Here is a 17,655-nt window from a genome sequence, read left to right as displayed (position 1 = left end):
TATACATACTTATCATCAACAGGTAAATCCACTTTGTAATTTTATACTTATATCTACTTTGTACTTAATTTATCTTGCCTGTATTATAGTGTATTATATTTTGATTTGCTTAGTACTTCTATTCCTGTGTGCACTGACGTGATAGTGAGCAGCTGTAACAAAAGAGTTTCCCCTCAGTGATCAATAAAGTATTTCTGATTCTGATTCTGATCAGTCAAATCCTCATGTGGTTACAGTCCACCCTGCATTCAGCTATTTTTGGCAGGTGACCCTACTGAGAAATGTAGGCTACTTTGTATAGGATTTGTATTGGAAATCTGACTGTGTGTAGTCATGTTCTGCGTTTCTCAGTGCCATGCATGTAGTACATAGCAGGTTGAAACTTATAACTGCAGAATAACTCTGATGGCATGGTGATTTCAGCATGACTAGCAATTTAACATAAACTTGTTAGGTTCTGGCCTGCAATAAATTACAGTAGTTATTACTCTCTTTCACCACCAGGAGGTAGCAATGATGAACCCACAGCCACCTAAATTCTGTCAAAGGTCAAATCTATATTCTACTGTTTATAGCTATTCATTTTCACAAGCTAAACTGACAGTATATAGTTCCCATCTTGTGTAAAATATTTGGTCAACACTGAAACTTCTGAGTATTATACTAATTGTAGACAGAAATTTCATGATTTAAGCTTTTGATGCACACAACGAATCCCACAAACAAGGATAAAATGGTACACCCTGAACCTAGTATTGTAGCCTGTTGTTCCTTCAAGGAACAAGTAAGACTACATTTATTATTTTTTGTGTTTAACTAGTTAATGCCTTCATCCTCACTATTAATCTTATAGCCCAAGGGCAAAGGGAGGAGACATCCCGTAGGCCTTTGAGGACACAAACACCAAATAGAGAGAAAGATCACAGTCAACACCTGTAGGGTATACAGGAAAAATTAACCACTTTGGTGCTTGTAATACTTTGAAAGGTCAAGTTTTCTTTCCTGTATGAGATGAAATCTGTTGAAAGTCAGCATGTCCCTGATGAAACTACATTGCTCCCTGTATTTTTGTAGAGTTATAGGTTAAAATGGTTTTCTGTTATTCATTTTTTAAGCTTTAAAGTGAACTTCTTGTATGTAATGGTATTTTAAATAACTCTATATATCCCTTTAATAGTCATATTAGTTGTTATCCCATAGTGTGCTTCTGAAATGCTCTACATGGTTTTTCCTCAGAGGCGGAGCAACATGGCATGTTCAGGCTTTCATTCATTCAAGGATCAATGAGCATACATTCTGGCATTTGGTGGCTTTTCTGGAAAGCCATCTCCTGTAGGCCGCTGTGCAGGCCCCCGCAGCTGATCATATTATTTCAGCTGGTGTGCTGCGCTCACCTTCAGTGCGCGCTCCACTATGGACCGTAAAAGGGATGACTGGCACAGGACAAGAAGAGAAAGGAAAACCTACATGCCACAGAATGACGGATGACAGGAGCACTATGCTGCACATCCTCGAGGAGCCTCAGATGCGAAGAGAAGGGGAGAGGATTCGAACTTTTCAGAACTGGCCAGCAGATGCACCTGTCACATCTGGAGACCTGGCCAAGGCAGGCTTCTTCTTTCTAGGCCCTGGGGATAAAGTCCAATGTTTCTGCTGTGGAGGGATTTTAAGATGTTGGGTGCATGGGGACAGCCCGGCCGTTGAGCACAAGAGGCATTTCCCTACTTGCGGTTTCATACTGGGTCGAGCTGTGGGAAATATTCCGCTCCAAGTTGGATCCTCCGACTCTGTGGACGGCCAGCTGTTGAGTCAACTCCAGAGGATGACTATGGATGACCAGGGGACAGCTGGACAAGCGGTCTACCCAGAGATGGAGGCGGAGGATTCCCGGCTCACTACTTTCCACAACTGGCCCACTGAGGCCTCAGTCCAGCCAGATGTTCTTGCCAGAGCAGGATTTTTCTACACAGGTGCTCATTGTGTCACTATAAAGCCTAAAAACATTTCTATCCTAATCAACTGTTTTACATTTGATACATTTGAGTATCTGTGAGTATATTTCAATGAAATATTCAGCACTGACCCAGTCACTGCTAGAGTGACCTCTCTTTGTGAGAGAGTTCATGGTACAATTGTCCTGCTGAGTCATGAGGTTGTGGACAGAACAACCTGGACAAAGCTCGGGATGCTAAAGAAGTAGAGCTCCACAGCTTCAGGCAATACACAGGCTGTGGGCACAATATGAAAACCAATACAAAATAATGCAATCAAATAAAATAACCCTAATGAGTAGTGTTTTCGTGAAGGTCAGTGTTAGTTTTGTTGCGACTGTGTCAGAGGGTTGATTCACCTTTAATGTCATTTTTACAGGTTTGAGTTTGCGCATTAGATTGATTCCTTGTACAATTTGACCTATTTAGCCACTTTTTGTTTTTTCATTTAGGACAAAAGGAGTGTAAAGAGATGTTCTGTGTTCAATTGTAAAGCTGTATAGATTCACAGAGTTTCTGCCATTAGACTCTTCTCACAGTAGTCCTGTACACCCTGACAGGTCACGGTGACAACGTCAAATGCTTCTACTGTGATGGAGGTCTGAGGAACTGGGAGCCAGGAGACGACCCCTGGCAGGAACATGCCAAGTGGTTTCCACGGTAACAGAACAGCAGGACTTATCACAATGCAGATATAAAGACATCAGTTGAATACATCATTTGCCTATTTTTGCATTGGCAAATGTAATATATATATATATACACAGTGTCACATTTTTGTTTTGTGTTCTGCATTCATGCCTTAGCAGATTATAAAACAGTATCTTTATATTTCTCAGATGTGAGTATTTAATCCAGTCGAGAGGGCAGGAGTATATCAGCAACATACAGGATGCTCATTTCCATCTGGGTGAGACTGTGGTGAGAGCCTTTATCCCTCTTATCTGCTCAGAATAAAATCTGTTTGGCATACAGCAGACATTATAATCGCATAACTAATAAATGACAGTTTGTCATTGCTGCATTTAAATCATTCATGACTTTCATTCTAAATTCAAAATATGATTACTTTTCTAGGGTGTATCGCAGACCTCCACAGGCAGAGATATTGGATCCAGAAATGGTAAGTCACATAAAATTGAAACAAGGCAGGGAATGATGGGTATGTACCAAGAACTTCAAAAAACGTATTTCTTACCCAGTAGACGTGGATAACAAGATAGCAGCCTGCTTTATCCTGCAGTGCGAAGAATCAAAGTGTCAACATGCACTCTGCAACCAGTTGGTAAAATCATTCTTAGATCAACCTGGTCGAACCATATCTCGCACCAGCAATACTTAAATAGATACTACTGAAATTAGACACTGAACAGACTCTCTTTGGAAGATCACAGGTTCATTAATTTTCTTTGGGAGGCTGGTGAAAATGAAATAACTGCATACTCAATTACCTGAGCAATTATTTGCTATATGATTGCAGTAATTAGGGAGCGCTATGGAAACCATTTGACTGTTGCTCACGGTTGCAGGGAAGTCATGAGAGGGCAATTATTCCATACAATGAAGGAACCACAATTATAATCAATTTCAGCAGATACAGAAGAGGTGTGTGGTTTGAACTGTTAATCTATTGGCAGACAAAGGTAAACTGCACAATTTGTCATTTATTTACCCACTTATTGAATAGATAGCTTAAAGTTTATGTAACATCTAGTGGATATGTAGCTGTTTTTGTGTCTGTGGCTAGTCATTGGTCTTTTCTTCCTCACTTCTTCCCTCTTCTCATCTCCCAGATATGGTCGGAGGTCTGGGAGCTTCCTCGGCGATGCTTTCTCCTGTGGTGCAGACCGTGCTGCAGATGGGCTTTGAAGCCAGCCTGGTGGAGAGTCTGGTCCAGACCAAGTACCTTTTGACAGGTCAGCACTACACTTCTGTATCCGACCTGGTCACCGACGTACTGCAGGCGGAGCAGGAGGACAGACAGAGGGGGCCACAGAGCAGAGGTAACAGCCAGTGGTGCAAAGTAACTATTTACTCAAGTTTGGTACTTAAGTACAATTGTGTGGTATTTGAGTATTTCCATATTCTGCTACTTTACACAGCTATAGTTACAAGTTACTTTTGAGATTCATATTTTACATAAAACATGTGTGATAAACCATTGTCATTTTTCACAGTAAAACTTCAAATTCAATCTGCTAAAAGACCCAGTCAGTCTTTTTTGGACTATATAACAGTTATATTTAAGTTGTGTGACTTCACTTGTTAATATGAACAAAATTAATAATAACCCAGATATCAATGTTAAAATATAGGTCTTAAATTCATATTCATTCAATTCATATGTCTTTTTTTCATGTTTGTGTCCTTCAGAGCCAGAGATGAGGCAGGGCTCCAGTGCTGGAAATGTGAGGACACAAACACCCATAAGAGAGAAAGGTCAGAGGTCAACACCTATATGATTTACAGGAAAAAGCACCTTTTGTGCCTGTATTAATTTTTTACAATCAATTACACCGCTAAGCTGCTGACATATGATTGCTCTATCTTGCAGCGATTACACTTCAGACACAACGGTTAGCTTATACATAGTGTGTGTGCTCATCTGTTTTTCTGTTTGTGGCTTCTCCAACAGTGAAGGACCCCAGCCCAGAGGAGCTGCTGAGGCAGCTGCAGGAGGAGAGGACCTGTAAGGTGTGCATGGACAAACTGGTGTCCATCGTCTTCATCCCCTGTGGTCATCTGGTGGTGTGCGGCGATTGCGCTGCCAGCCTGCGTCACTGCCCCATCTGCAGAGCCGTCATTAGAGGCAGTGTTCGTGCTTTCATGTCCTAAGGCTGTAGTGAGAAGCCACTGCTATGCAGGTGTTGCATGAGTGGCCTTGAGTTTTCCTCTGTACTCATTTTCCCTTGAACTGATAAAAAAATACAGATTATTGCTGGTGGCTTGTTTTGTCAGAGTTTACAGATAATTTTCTATAATAAACATTTTAAGCTTTTCAATATGTGCACAGTATTTTTGCATATACGACACATCTACTGAATGACACACAAGATTATTAAAAGAGCACATTCTTTTATTAACAAACACCTATTTACATGAACACAAAGCACAGTTCTGGATAAATAGGATTACACAATTAGGTCACATGGGGTTGGCGCAACACAGGACACAAAATAGAAGAGAGAAATACAAAAAAAAGATCTTTCCCACTTTCTATACAAAGAAAAAGAATTATCTACAAATAGGTGGAATCTTTTTCAGTGGAGACTAGCACATACATACACAACCGTAACAGGTGTCAACTAATTTCAATTTACCGGGGATTAGGAAGAGGCTGTATTGCACAGAGAGGAAGACTAGTTTTTACATAACGATTTTAGTAGCATTTACTACTAATACTGATTATGTTACAATATGAGGTGCTTTGTGTTTTTAACTTAACCATACACCAGTTTGCCTAACAGGAGTGTGTAAACTTAAAATTATTAAAGACGATAATGACATATAAATTATTGCATCATGCCAATAGAGAGGTGACCAATCAAATCAAAATGGTTCACTCTCATCATTCTGAAATTAGCCAGCAGAAGTGGTCAGATGATTTTCAGGATCATTAACAGCAGGATATTTTTAGGTGCTGACAATAGACAAAACAGGACTGAGAACGGAATGAACAGAAAGCTACTTATTTGTTCACAGCTCTTTTGATTACAAAAAAATAAGCTAAGCAGACAATTTCAAACTTAGCACCAAGAAATACTGTAATCAAACAACTAACATGCGGAAAATGTTCTGGATTCAAATGCAGTGGGCAAAAAAATGACCTTAACCTAAAATGAGTGTAACATTGAAACAACCAGGGCAAAGCACTGACTCCTCCTACATGACAATTACCCAGCAAAAACAAACTATTTGGAGATTTACTGTTATCTGTAGACAAAAAAAAAGTTTTAAGACAAAACTGAGATTTATGGAATAGCATACCTGTAGCAGAAACTCAGTAGCCTTGCGACTTGTACATGAACACTTCTAACACCAGAGAGCAGTAGTGATTCACACAAACAGTAAGGCGACAGGGGAGCTGACTCAAACTGACTTTAGTTGAGAAACATCTAAGATTAACAAAAACAAAAGTGCTACCAATCGGTATAGGAGATATGACCCACGCGTGTGCACTTGTGCCTAAATAAAGATGTGTTATGTTGCTGGGTCAGAATAAAATAAATCTGAATACTTAGCAGAAGCTTTCAGTTACTGTTTAACTAGCTCATATACAGCGAGTTGAAGACATCAGTTTTGCTATTTTGTCATTACTTAATAATGTTATACACATAATTACAATACAAACCCTGTGAAAAAAAACATGCTATAAAATAATCACAACTGAGACTATCACCACTGAGGATCTAAACTGTTGAAGTGACAGGAGACAATGCTCCGGTTCACTCAGGTATAGCCTTGCTACTTCTACACTGAAGACCATACCCATATAACTCAACACTGCTGTGCGCAATATGGATAGTAAAACAATTTCTATTGTTCTCTCGAAGTTAAAAATATCTTGTATAACCTTTTCTTGAGTGTGTGTAATGATCACCCCTGTCAGCAGCCTGATGTGTCAGCAGTTAGAGGAGAAGAACTGAAGTGAAAACAAAGCTTTCAGCACATCTTCTAACAAACACCCGACATTTCAGAGATTCTGACTTGGCTGTTGGTGAAACAGTCACAATAATAAGACTCCAGAAATAAAAAGTAAGACTCACATGCCATCCCTTGTGTTTGAACACCTCTTACATACTAACGCTCTTTTGCATTCTTGATAGTTCACATTTCAAACTCTACCCCCCCCCCCCCAAATTTGTTTCATTATTTACATTTTCTATTTTTGACAGACGCCCCTGTAGGTTTGGTGCTTTTGTTCCCTCCCCTCCCTCTACCTCCTCTCCACTCCCCTGCCTCTTCCTGCTTTGCTTGTGTATTTATGCACAGATCCTGGCCTAAAGTAAACAGGCAGCGCACAATAGCTCATTCCACAGGCTCCACTGTAATTCAGCCCTCCGGCCAAGATCTGAGCCAAACCAGCAATAACATGCTAAATCACTGAGTCCTCTAAGACACAGTACCACAGACTGGGAATGATGGGCAGTCCCTGATTGCATACACAATGTATTTATAGGCTGTACATGCTCTATATGGTCATGTTCTTGGGAAGTATTAAACCATTATAGGCAGGTCACGGCAATGGGACCTCAGCAGAGAACTCAGTACAAAGAAAATGATTGATACTTCTCTAAACACACAACATGAGGCTTTGTTACACTGTAATCCCCCCTTTCCCTGAACCCGTCATCCCTCCCTGGAAAACAATGGACCCTAACTGAGATGTGTTGGCTTTTCCAGGCAGCACACCAGTAAATGACATGTTTAAAGTACTGAAATGAAGAAGAGGAGGAATATCTGACGTTTGTGTCAAAATAGCCATTTTGTCTCCGTGGGAATTTGCTGTGTCACCGCCCCACTGGACGCTCTCCTATTTACGTAGACCTGCAGAGAACACAAACATGGGAAGAGAGAGCAGAGTTAGTTGTTGTTGTTGAGCAACACAGACACTTTTATACACACACACACACACACACACACACACACACACACACACACACACACACACACTTTCCTGGATGAATTTCTCCAGGATATAACTGCCAGTAGATTGGGGGGATGAAAACTTCCTCCCTCCCATTAGAGATGGAGCTGATTAAACTGTCAAGAAGCTAATAAAATATTAATTTCATGTTGGCAGAGAATTATTACATGGCTTCCCAGGCTTATTGTTAATAAGTTCTCTGCACAACTTAATTGATTAATCCAATTTTAGACAGATTTTTGTATGTTTTTCTCCCTGTGCTTCTATTAGTAACTGCCTGCGGCGTGGGGACACACATGTACACTACACAAATACATACAACAGCGTCATGAAAGGCCTTCATACTCCCTACAGCACTCTGACAGGATGTAGCATGTTCCAGAAAGAAGTTTACTCTCCAGACATGACTCAAAGCTCCAGATACTGAGCAAGTAACCGTCTGCACAGTCATGACGAGTCAGTGTTGTTCTGTAACCTCCTGGATCCTGATCAAATACTAAAAAACTCAAAAAATAATACATAGTTCTGATTAATGGACAGTTTCAGGGGAAAATCGGGGTAGGTAACCCTGAAGAGGAAACAATTACATGCAGACAACATATAAGGGACAACCCAAATTGTACGTGAACACAAAAGGCAACAGTGAATATTCACATGCACCTGCTCTTACAGTCACACTTAAAAAACACACATATACACATACGGTGGCATGGCAGCACATTCATACTTACAGGTACATGGGCTTTAAGAGCAGATGAGATGGTTTCTCATTGACATGGTAGAGTGGGAATGGGTCAAATCCACCAATAAAATCAACTGAAAACAAAGGATTAAACACAAATTATGGAGTAAATCAAAAGACAGACAATAACAGAATAAGACGCTGAAGTAAAACAAAAGACATGCATGATGATAAAAAGCTGAATGAGAAATGAAATGGAAACAAAAGAACACAGTGGGGAACACATGTAATGCAGGGATGTTGAAAGGTAGGTGGCTTGCCAAGAACAAGTCTTCTTTCAGTTTTAACTTTGACAAAAAAGTCCACCAAAAACATTATTTAAAAAATAAATAAAAACATCTCTGCTTAAACTTTTTTCATCTGTGCATCTGCCTGGAGCCAGAGGGAAAGCTCGGGAACAGGTGAAAGCTGGCCAGCTGTCAAAATAGCACAAACCTTTTTATCGCTCAGAAACAGAGGTGACCCTCAGCCACGGGCCGACTGCTCAACCCTGTCTGTTTATTTTCTCACTTATAGAGTTCAGACTCTAGGCAAGGTGCAGATGAGCCAAGCGAGTGTTGTGTCACGTGAGAAAGAGAGGGACATGCTGGTAACCAAAGTGCTGTGTACTTTTCACAGATGCAGAGAGATATTTTGAGATGAAGGGAAAGCCTTGCGGCTCTTGAGGGGACACAAAGGCTGAGGGGAAGAAAGGGGAGAAAGAGAGGGGAGGACTGACTGACAGAGAGCCAAAGAGATTAGGCTAAAGGAGTGCATGTGAAAGAGGCCAGCATGTCCAGGAGCTGTGCGCCGTCTGTAAACACTGTGAGGGGAGGAAAAGGAGAAAACGTATATTGAACTTAATTCAGTGAAAAAAGACACCAAATAAAATAGCGGATCCTAGTTCAAGAGGACAACAATTACATTTTTTTTTTTAAATGGGCAGCTCTGTTACTTTCTGGGAACCAACAGCTGTGGGGGAAAAGACATACACAAGCCAGCCAAGGAAACTACTGTAAGGCCAAATCAGTTCTATCCTGATAAGAGAAGGCAGCGGTGGTCTGCTGAATACTGATATCTAGGCAGGATGAGCGCAGAGGGCCACAGGGTGTTGTGGGGCTGGGGGGTGGGGGGCTGTCCCTTTCCTTTGACCCTGCCCTGGTTTCCTAGGATTCTCCGTTTCATCTGTGTACACCAGATACACACACACACACACACCCCACCCACATACACAAAGACCTCTTCCCTGCTCTTTTCTGTACCAGTGATTTTCTCATTATAAGCAGGTGAGGATCCATCTCCTGCCATGATAAACTGTGCTGAGGAATACAGTTAGATTATAATGATGGTTGCCATTTTTAGACACACTAGCAGCTCTAGGGATGGCAGGGTCGGTCTGTCAATCCAACACTTTGGTTCAGAGTTAAATATTATGGCAACTATTGGATGGATTGCAGTCAAATGTGGCACAGATATTCTCCAGAGGATGGATTCTAATGACTTTGGTGATCTCCTGACTTTCCATCTAGCACCACAAACAGGTCAAATAAATCAGTTCAGGATACTATGAAAACGAATAGCCAAATTCATGTCATGCAACTTGTGTAGCATTCACAGGAAAGCAATTTAATAATTTCATAATTAGCATGAGAAATCACGGTGTATCCACCATCTTTAAGCTCAGAAGCTGAGCATCAACGGGTGCCACTACCTGCTGACCCCAATGAACACATCCTATGTGTCACAACATTAGTCGTTGCACCTTGTTATAAGCGTAATATATAACCCTGTGTTCCATCCCTCCTACATGGTGTACAGTGCATGTCAGCCTGTTAATTGCATCTCTGTCGCTGAGCCTTTTCCCCATTAATTATTACACACATTGGACTGACCCTGATCTTGAGGTGGATCTTCTATGTAACTCTCTGAACCCCAAGGGTCGAAAAATCAGTGTATGTTTTCAACAGTAAAACTGAGCATTTGGATTAATGTGCTCCACCTTTTGGGAGTGTTTGAGACTTACTGAAGCAATCTGTTTTTTATGCTTACTTTGTAAACAGCAAACAACCCTTTGAAAATGAACGTAAAAAGCTGCTTAGAAGATTCAAGCACTTTTCTAATGTTTTGACATTTCAGTGTGGATGGCAAACTTTTAAAAAATGATCAGAAAACACCAGTGAAGATGGAGAACTTTCAACAGGAAACAGTGTATTCAATTTGTCCTTTCGATTTTGGATAGTGGATTTGGAAACAGATGTTGGCAGGTGATCGGCGCATGTGATCCTGTAATGATGAAAGGGGTGTGCTCAGTTTCTTCTAGGCAGAAGGAGCAAGCTGATTTTCACTTGTGTGGACACACGTAAGAAATTAAAGGTATGTAGGTCAATAGTTAAGGCATCTATGTGGTGCCCCTAAACAAGCAGGGAGTAATGTAAGATGATTATGTTTCAGTTCAAGTGGAAACTAGTTGAAATCAGAAGACCTGTACTGAACCAGGAGAAAAGCTGACAGTCAATCTATAGCATACTGCCGCATCCACCACTGTGTGTGTGCGTGTGTGTGTGTGTGTGTGTGTGAAATGGTTGGCGAGCTGACAGTGAAATGAAACACAGGCACAGAGATAAAAGGAAAAAGGAAAAACAGGGTTGGCAAGAATAAAAGAGCGTAGGGTGAGGAAGATCGAGAAAAACAAGGAGAGACAGGGGAGAGACAAAGACGGAGAGCAAGAGATAAAGGGCAGACAGATAGTTCAAGACTCCTGAGCCTGTCTGTAAAGCTGTAAGTGGTGCGTTACAAGACACAGTTGTGGTCTCTCTCTCACTCCCTCTCTCTGTCTCACATGCACTCCATATTTAAGGGAGCTCCTCATAGTTGGCTCTGTTCTGCAATACTACATCTCTGTCCTCACACACCATTACACAGCCATCATTGCTAGACAGGCTACTCATTTACTTTAAAGACCGGTTTAGCTGTTTTAGGCTCAATTATTTTGCATATGAAAACTTCAGGTGTGTTTGATTGAGAGTGTATTTAAAGTTAATCATCCGTGCAAAAAGGAGAAAGGTTCCAGGCAAAGACAGACCAGGAGAGCCTCTGGAAAGTGTGTCTGGTTGGACTCTGTCTAAATGAAAATGAACCGGTGAAAACCTCAATGTGACAAATACAGAAAAAAAATACTACCAGTGTGTTTATTTCTCAGTGAATGGGTGTCTGTGTTAAACCCTCATTATTTGTGTCTTGGTCACTTCAACTGCCAATTTTCTAGTTGTCATACAATGTCCAGCACTGCCGTTATTCTATTCTCATATATTCATGCATGCACTGACCCAGTCATAATGTCTATTATCCATACAACTTAATTTATATGATACAGAAACATAGTTTGAAATGTGTTTCTGTCTGTGTCTGTTTATAACTGAACACAACCCTAGCAACTCTCAATGCGCAACAAAAAGGAGGAAAGTAATTGGACAAGATGGTGAATACAAAAATGCACCTTAAAGGCTCTGCACACCCATACAGGTGTTGTTAATTACTTTGCCTGATTAGCCCTGTAGTCATGTTGGGTGGAGCTATACTCAGAATTACATGATGTCACAAAGCTCTATGTACCAATAAGAATGATAAAGGTGTAAATTGTCCTGCCCCAACAGGTGCAACAAAACTAACCAATGAGGGAGCTGTCAATCAAGCCCAGTCTGTACACGCCCTAATCAACATAAGTGAAAACACCTGTGTGTGTGTGGACTACTGATGTATAGAGACTTTCACTAAACAAATATAAACAAATAATGTGGTGTAAAAGTCAAATAATTGAGTTAAGACACTTTATTATTTTGCAAGCTTGGAATCATAAGATTCTATCTGACATTTCTTTACTCAGCAAGAATCTCATATCCTACATCTACATCTTATATTTATTTCTCATTTCAGGAACATTTCCATTTTCTTGATTCTAGTGCTATCTGCCATACTCTCGAAACATACTGATTTACATTAGAAACATGCTTTAGAAACAAATCACACTTAATTGGCATTTTATTTCACGAAAGAAAACACGATTTTTAAGACTGAACAATTTACACCTAATTTAATGTGGATGTTTTTTTTTGCAGTATTATTAAAAGAGTTATTTGAACAGAGGCCTTTTTCACAGCAGACATTTTGACTTGTCATAGTTCCAGTGAGCCATGACAGTGTGACAGTGAGCAAACATGGACAATACCAGGACCCTGAAACTAAAGCAGCGAAATGGAATTTAGTCATCATCCATTCTTTTATTTACACCTGTGCTTTTCCTACTGTAGCATGTCAAAATGTGTTCTGTGAAATAGACCCATTCACACTCTTTTAATGTTCGACTTTGGCGCCATTTTAAGTAACATTAACATTAAAAACAAGGTGAGGCTTTTTTGATGTTTCGACCTTTTCACTCTTTTTACCTGTGGATACGCTGCCACCTACACATCCATCCATTCCTCCAGTCTCTCTGTCTGCTGTGGAGGATTTTCTGGGGATGTGACTCAGCACAGAGGGCGGCAGCATAATTAGCAGACATGCTAAAGCGAGCTTATCCCAGCACTAGGCTTCTAACTCCATGACCTACTTTACAAAGAGGATTTTCCCCACCACTCACTCTGTCGGTGCGTCTGCTCACCACCGATAACTCAGTGTAACAAATTCACATACACACGAATACACACAAACATCTGCACGCAAACAGTCACACACGGTCAGCTAAACACACACACACAAATACACGCGGTATATACAGTAGGTACGTGTGAGCGCACATACACACATGCACTTATAAAGTGACAAGAGGAAGTCACATCAAAAGGGAGATCACACACACACACACACACACACACACACACACACACTAATAAAGCCTGAAAGCCATGTCAAACCCTGAGCTGATGTTATATGATGCTTGTTATTCTGCCCATTGTGTCTTCTTGGCTTCTTGTGAGTGTGTGTGAATGTGTGTGTGTGCACATGTGTGTGTGTGTGTTTCATTCTGCTATTTTTTACACAAGCCTGAGCACTCAAATCTAACTCACTCGCCTCCCTTGAGAGTGAGAGAGTGCTTGGCGTGAGTGGAATTCCTGTCTTCTCTCCTTAATCGTGAAATGCTCATCTTGTCTCGTGTTATTTGTTCCTGCATATTACCCCATCTCCTTTTTCCCTCCTCGGCTTGCTCCTGACAAACACCTCCCTCTGCTCCCCTCACATACTCATCTTCCCCTCTGTCCCTCTCTCTTTCTGTCTCTCCTGAGGGTCCTTCCCACCTTTCTTCTCTTGGTGAGGCGCAATCAACAGTGGAAGTTATTGACCAGCAAGGAGCTTAATGAGGCTGATACAACGAGTGACCAGAGACCTCTAACTTTTTACAAGCACACCTCATTAAAGCTCGAAAGCCAGAGATGGGAAACGAGACTGCAAGAGAATTCTTAAACACACTAAAATTGGATTCTGATACATGATTATTCCATCTACCTGCGAAGAAAATGGGAGCAGAAATAAAGCATACAAGGGAAAAGTAAAGAGAAGGAAAAGTTCTGAGTAGGAGGAGAGATGTTGAGGCAGCCAGGGAGCTCAATTCAGAAACTTGCTTTAATCTACACATCAAATGAGAGGGGGAAATGAGAGCAGCAAAGTGCCTTAGCTGGTTTTTGTGTTGCTACAAGGGTGTGCGTGTGTCTGCGCACCTGTGTCTGCATGAACAAATACATTTGTATGTGTGTGTGTGTGTGTGTGTGTGTGTGTGTGTGTGTGTGTGTGCAGGGAAAGGACTGATTACAATAACAAAGAGCTAGCAGTTGGAAGCGACGTAGCAGCGTTTTACTCCGGCACAGCCTGAATCAGAGAAGAACTACCAGATAATTAAAACCAATTCAAATCACACAATATTCAGTTTTTACCCAAAGCTTTTTTAAACCAACCTCTTGTTATTTTTATTTCTGTTTTTGAGTGAGGATGACTGTCCGCTATGAGTTTAAACAAACACAATCTGTACCAACAGTCCACACAGGGAATGAACGAAGCTCAAATGTCACAAAAACAAAAAGAAAAGGAAAAAGTCGTTGAGGTTGGAAAGTCTTTTTTTTATCGACTGCTGTTGAAAGTGTATTGCCCTCCAGGGATTACTTAGGAGTGGCTGGTGATTAAGTGGTACTGCCCAGAGCTGGGGGCGGAGGGGATCGGTGGGGTGGTGATGCTAACCACTCACAGCCAGTGAATCTCTGGTATGTGACCACCAAAGAACTCTTTGGACTTCTATACCACAGGTCTACAGGAACACACACGGAAACCACATCACAATTCCCCCAAATTACAAGAGTCTGCTGTTTAAGACGCAATTAGTGCATGTAGTGCTTTGTTCATTACGCCGTTTTCAAATCAAATTAGAATTTGGGTGTCTTACAAAAGGGACTGACACGATTATAGCCAGGCTCCAGATACTTCATAATTAGTATTCTAACAAAACTCCATTTAATCTTAGTTAATCCTTACAGAGAGAGCTTGTCCATTTAGCTATTTGGTTTCAAAGCACTGGCTAAAATGTACAAGGCCAAAGTATGTAAAGGCAGATTCTCATGTATGTGGACAGCGCTATGCGTCCTGGAGAGTTACAGAGCTAATCGGATATTTATGACTCCCACTGACCCTTAGATCAAATGTTTCCTGCCCTCTGCTGGCTAACCTCCAGCAGGACCTCTGACCTGCTGCCTATGAGGTCACAGCCGCGACAGCCGTGTCTCTTGCTCCTTCTTCTCATATGACTCATTTCATGATCCCCCGTCATCTTTTCCCACACCCTTTTCCTCATTCTCTGCCTGCTTTATGCATGACAGGAAAAGAATGAGAGTCAAGGCTAACTCTCGCCCTCATCTGACTCCATGTTAAAGGTTTAACACAGACCATCCTACACAAGAGCTAGAGTACTGAGATAACACACTGAGGAGCCACTTTAGAGGAAGGATGTACATGTTTTACTAGCTGCAAGAGAGACAGGCATGAGGAGGGAAGGTGTGTGTGTGTGTGTGTGTGAACAAGAGAGTGGGGGGAGGTGCAATCCTGCGGCATAAAAAACACCCACCCTAGCCAGGCAACAGACAGCTGGAGCGACAAACAAGGGGCACATAGAGAGGAGAAAGTGAGAAAAGTGAATGCCAGAGTACATTAAAGGAGGCGAATAGCAGGTTTACAACAACAGCAAGGACCACACAGACTGACGAGGAGGAGAGATGAGGCAAACACGTGAAAGAGAAAGAATGGGCTGAAGGAGGTGTGGAGAGGGAACACATGGCTCCTTTGGTTCTAGAGGGAGAGAGGAAGAGAGAGAGGGCCCAGCTGGTGTGGGGGAGGAGAGAGGAGGGAGACAGGGGTGAGCTGGAGCGGTGACAGTGTGGGATAGAAGAGAGGGAGATGAAGAAAGATGTAGCCCTGTTCTCCTCAACTCTGGTGTTTTTCCTGTCATCTGTGTGAGTGGGTCTGAGTGTGTTCATTAATTGTTACACTGCTCTGTTTCAAGAATGAGTTTGAGTGTGTGTGTGTGTGTGTTTGTGTGTGTGTGTGTATGTGTGTGTGTGTGTGTGTGTGTGTAAGGGTGAGGTTAAATGACTCACAGCTGTCCTCCTCCTCAGTGATAGCGCTGACAACATAACAGGCGTACACGAAGCCCAGGAGCTGTGAACACACAAGCAAACAAGAGAGGTTAGACTCCACAGAGCTGGCACTTGATAAACATCTGTATGTTTGCTTTGATGGACAAAAATATCATACAGAACATCTGGAAAAAAAGAACATCTGCGGATACAGCCTCGATTTGAGAGATGGTGGCAGATGATGCGACACCGTGCGAAGACCAAACACTTGAGCTGAAACGATTAATTGATTGTTTAAAAGAAAATTAACTGCCAACAATTACAATAATCAAGTAATTGTTTCAGCCATTTATCAATAAACTCAACGGTAACTGTCAAGCAAAACAAGCAACATAAGAGACGTCACCTTGTGTTCAGGAAAATGTTGATGGGCATTTGTCACTATTTTCAGATGTGTTTCAGACAAAATTAAACAATCACAAAAAAATAGGCAACAATAGTTGCAGCCTTAAAGCAGCTATTATCAATATTTTTATAATTATAATGGATAAAATAACTATGTGTAATGTGAAAGGGGTTGTTCGCAGAGAATTATCACCCAACATTGCAGTTCCCCTCAACTCTACAGAGCATCCTTCAGCTCACTGTTTTGGTTTTTTTCCGGCCCGCAACTTTACTGTTTTGGTTCAGTCTCACTGCTCTAATCATTTTCATGTCACAGCAGGCAGCTGTTTTGAGCAAAAAAAAAAAAAAACTCTAAAAAAAACCTACTCTATGCTACCTGCTACCAAACAAAACACATCAGAAAGCAACAGAGCGAGCACACAAGTGACTGTACGCCGACACATAGAGCTGAGAATAGCCTGTGGAACTGGCAGATGGCTGTCATAGACTCAGACATAGTGAGAGACAGACACTGAGAGACAGTCTCTCTCCACCCAGCCATCCATCCATCATTTGGCACTCTGCCATGGCAATTAAAACAGCGTTGGGCACGCTGCCCTCCTCGCACACTGGGTACACAAACACAAAACCCAAGGGGGGACTGACTGTGTGTGATGGTGGCTATTTATATAACATTCATTCAACCTATAACTTAACTCAGCCTATGTAATTATAAGAGGAGCAAAGATGACGTGCAGTTTGCATGTATTTCATCTCTATCATTTGGGGTTCATTCCATTTTCTGTGCGTACAATATATTTGGCCTTTATTTAAGTTCATCTAGATGTAGATTAAATGTTTTATTTATGAATGAAACTCAGGTGTGGTGTCTAGTACAAAAAAGAGAATGGGTCTGTCTCTGTGTGGGCTAGATACGATGCATAACTCTTCTCTCTGCTTCTCTCTCACTCGTTTTTTTCTCTTAATTGCTGGTCTCACCCCATCCATTACGGTGGCGGTGAAATTGAGGCGAATTAGCATATGTATAAAGCCAGTGTCAAACAGAAGATGGTGTTAACAGCAGGGGGCACACCCTGTTTTCAAATGCACTGTGTCTGTGTGTGTGTGTCCATGTGTGTTTGTCCTGTAAAAGTGTGCACTAAGTGTGTGCTTGTTTGAGTTAATATCTATGCATGAGTGCACATTTGTTTAATTTTCATAAAGGGCTCCGACTGCTGTTGTGGTCTGGGATTGAGTCAAACAGTACAGCCAACATGTCACAGCAGAGGAGGCTCGAGACTG

The 17,655-nt window shown here is 41.5% G+C and overlaps 2 protein-coding genes across 3 annotated transcripts in view; one reads left to right on the top strand and one right to left on the bottom strand.

The window, feature by feature from the left end:
- Positions 1-1,224: 1,224 nt before the first annotated feature.
- On the top strand, positions 1,225-5,340 carry birc7 (baculoviral IAP repeat containing 7). The gene is made up of 7 exons (XM_044211780.1): positions 1,225-1,970; positions 2,552-2,651; positions 2,831-2,912; positions 3,069-3,114; positions 3,785-3,994; positions 4,365-4,430; positions 4,627-5,340. The coding sequence occupies exons 1-7, from the start codon at positions 1,430-1,432 to the stop codon at positions 4,824-4,826; spliced, it is 1,245 nt and encodes a 414-aa protein (XP_044067715.1). The 5' UTR covers positions 1,225-1,429; the 3' UTR covers positions 4,827-5,340.
- The window catches only part of nkain4 (sodium/potassium transporting ATPase interacting 4), a 43,926-nt gene continuing 31,320 nt past the window's right edge, over positions 5,050-17,655 (bottom strand). The window contains exons 5-7 of one of the 2 annotated variants that reach the window (XM_044211781.1): positions 15,991-16,051; positions 8,370-8,454; positions 5,050-7,538 (exon numbers count right to left, since the gene is read on the bottom strand). In XM_044211781.1, the coding sequence (XP_044067716.1) occupies positions 7,529-7,538; positions 8,370-8,454; positions 15,991-16,051 (156 nt within the window). In that variant the 3' untranslated portion in view covers positions 5,050-7,528. The remainder of the gene's footprint in view (positions 7,539-8,369; positions 8,455-15,990; positions 16,052-17,655) is intronic. The other variant, XM_044211782.1, reaches the window with a different exon arrangement.

Source organism: Siniperca chuatsi, linkage group LG10, assembly GCF_020085105.1.
Source record: "Siniperca chuatsi isolate FFG_IHB_CAS linkage group LG10, ASM2008510v1, whole genome shotgun sequence".
NCBI classification, from domain to species: domain Eukaryota; kingdom Metazoa; phylum Chordata; class Actinopteri; order Centrarchiformes; family Sinipercidae; genus Siniperca; species Siniperca chuatsi.
The sequence above is the reverse complement of the archived record's forward strand: the minus strand, read 5'-3'. Positions and strand labels throughout refer to the sequence as shown.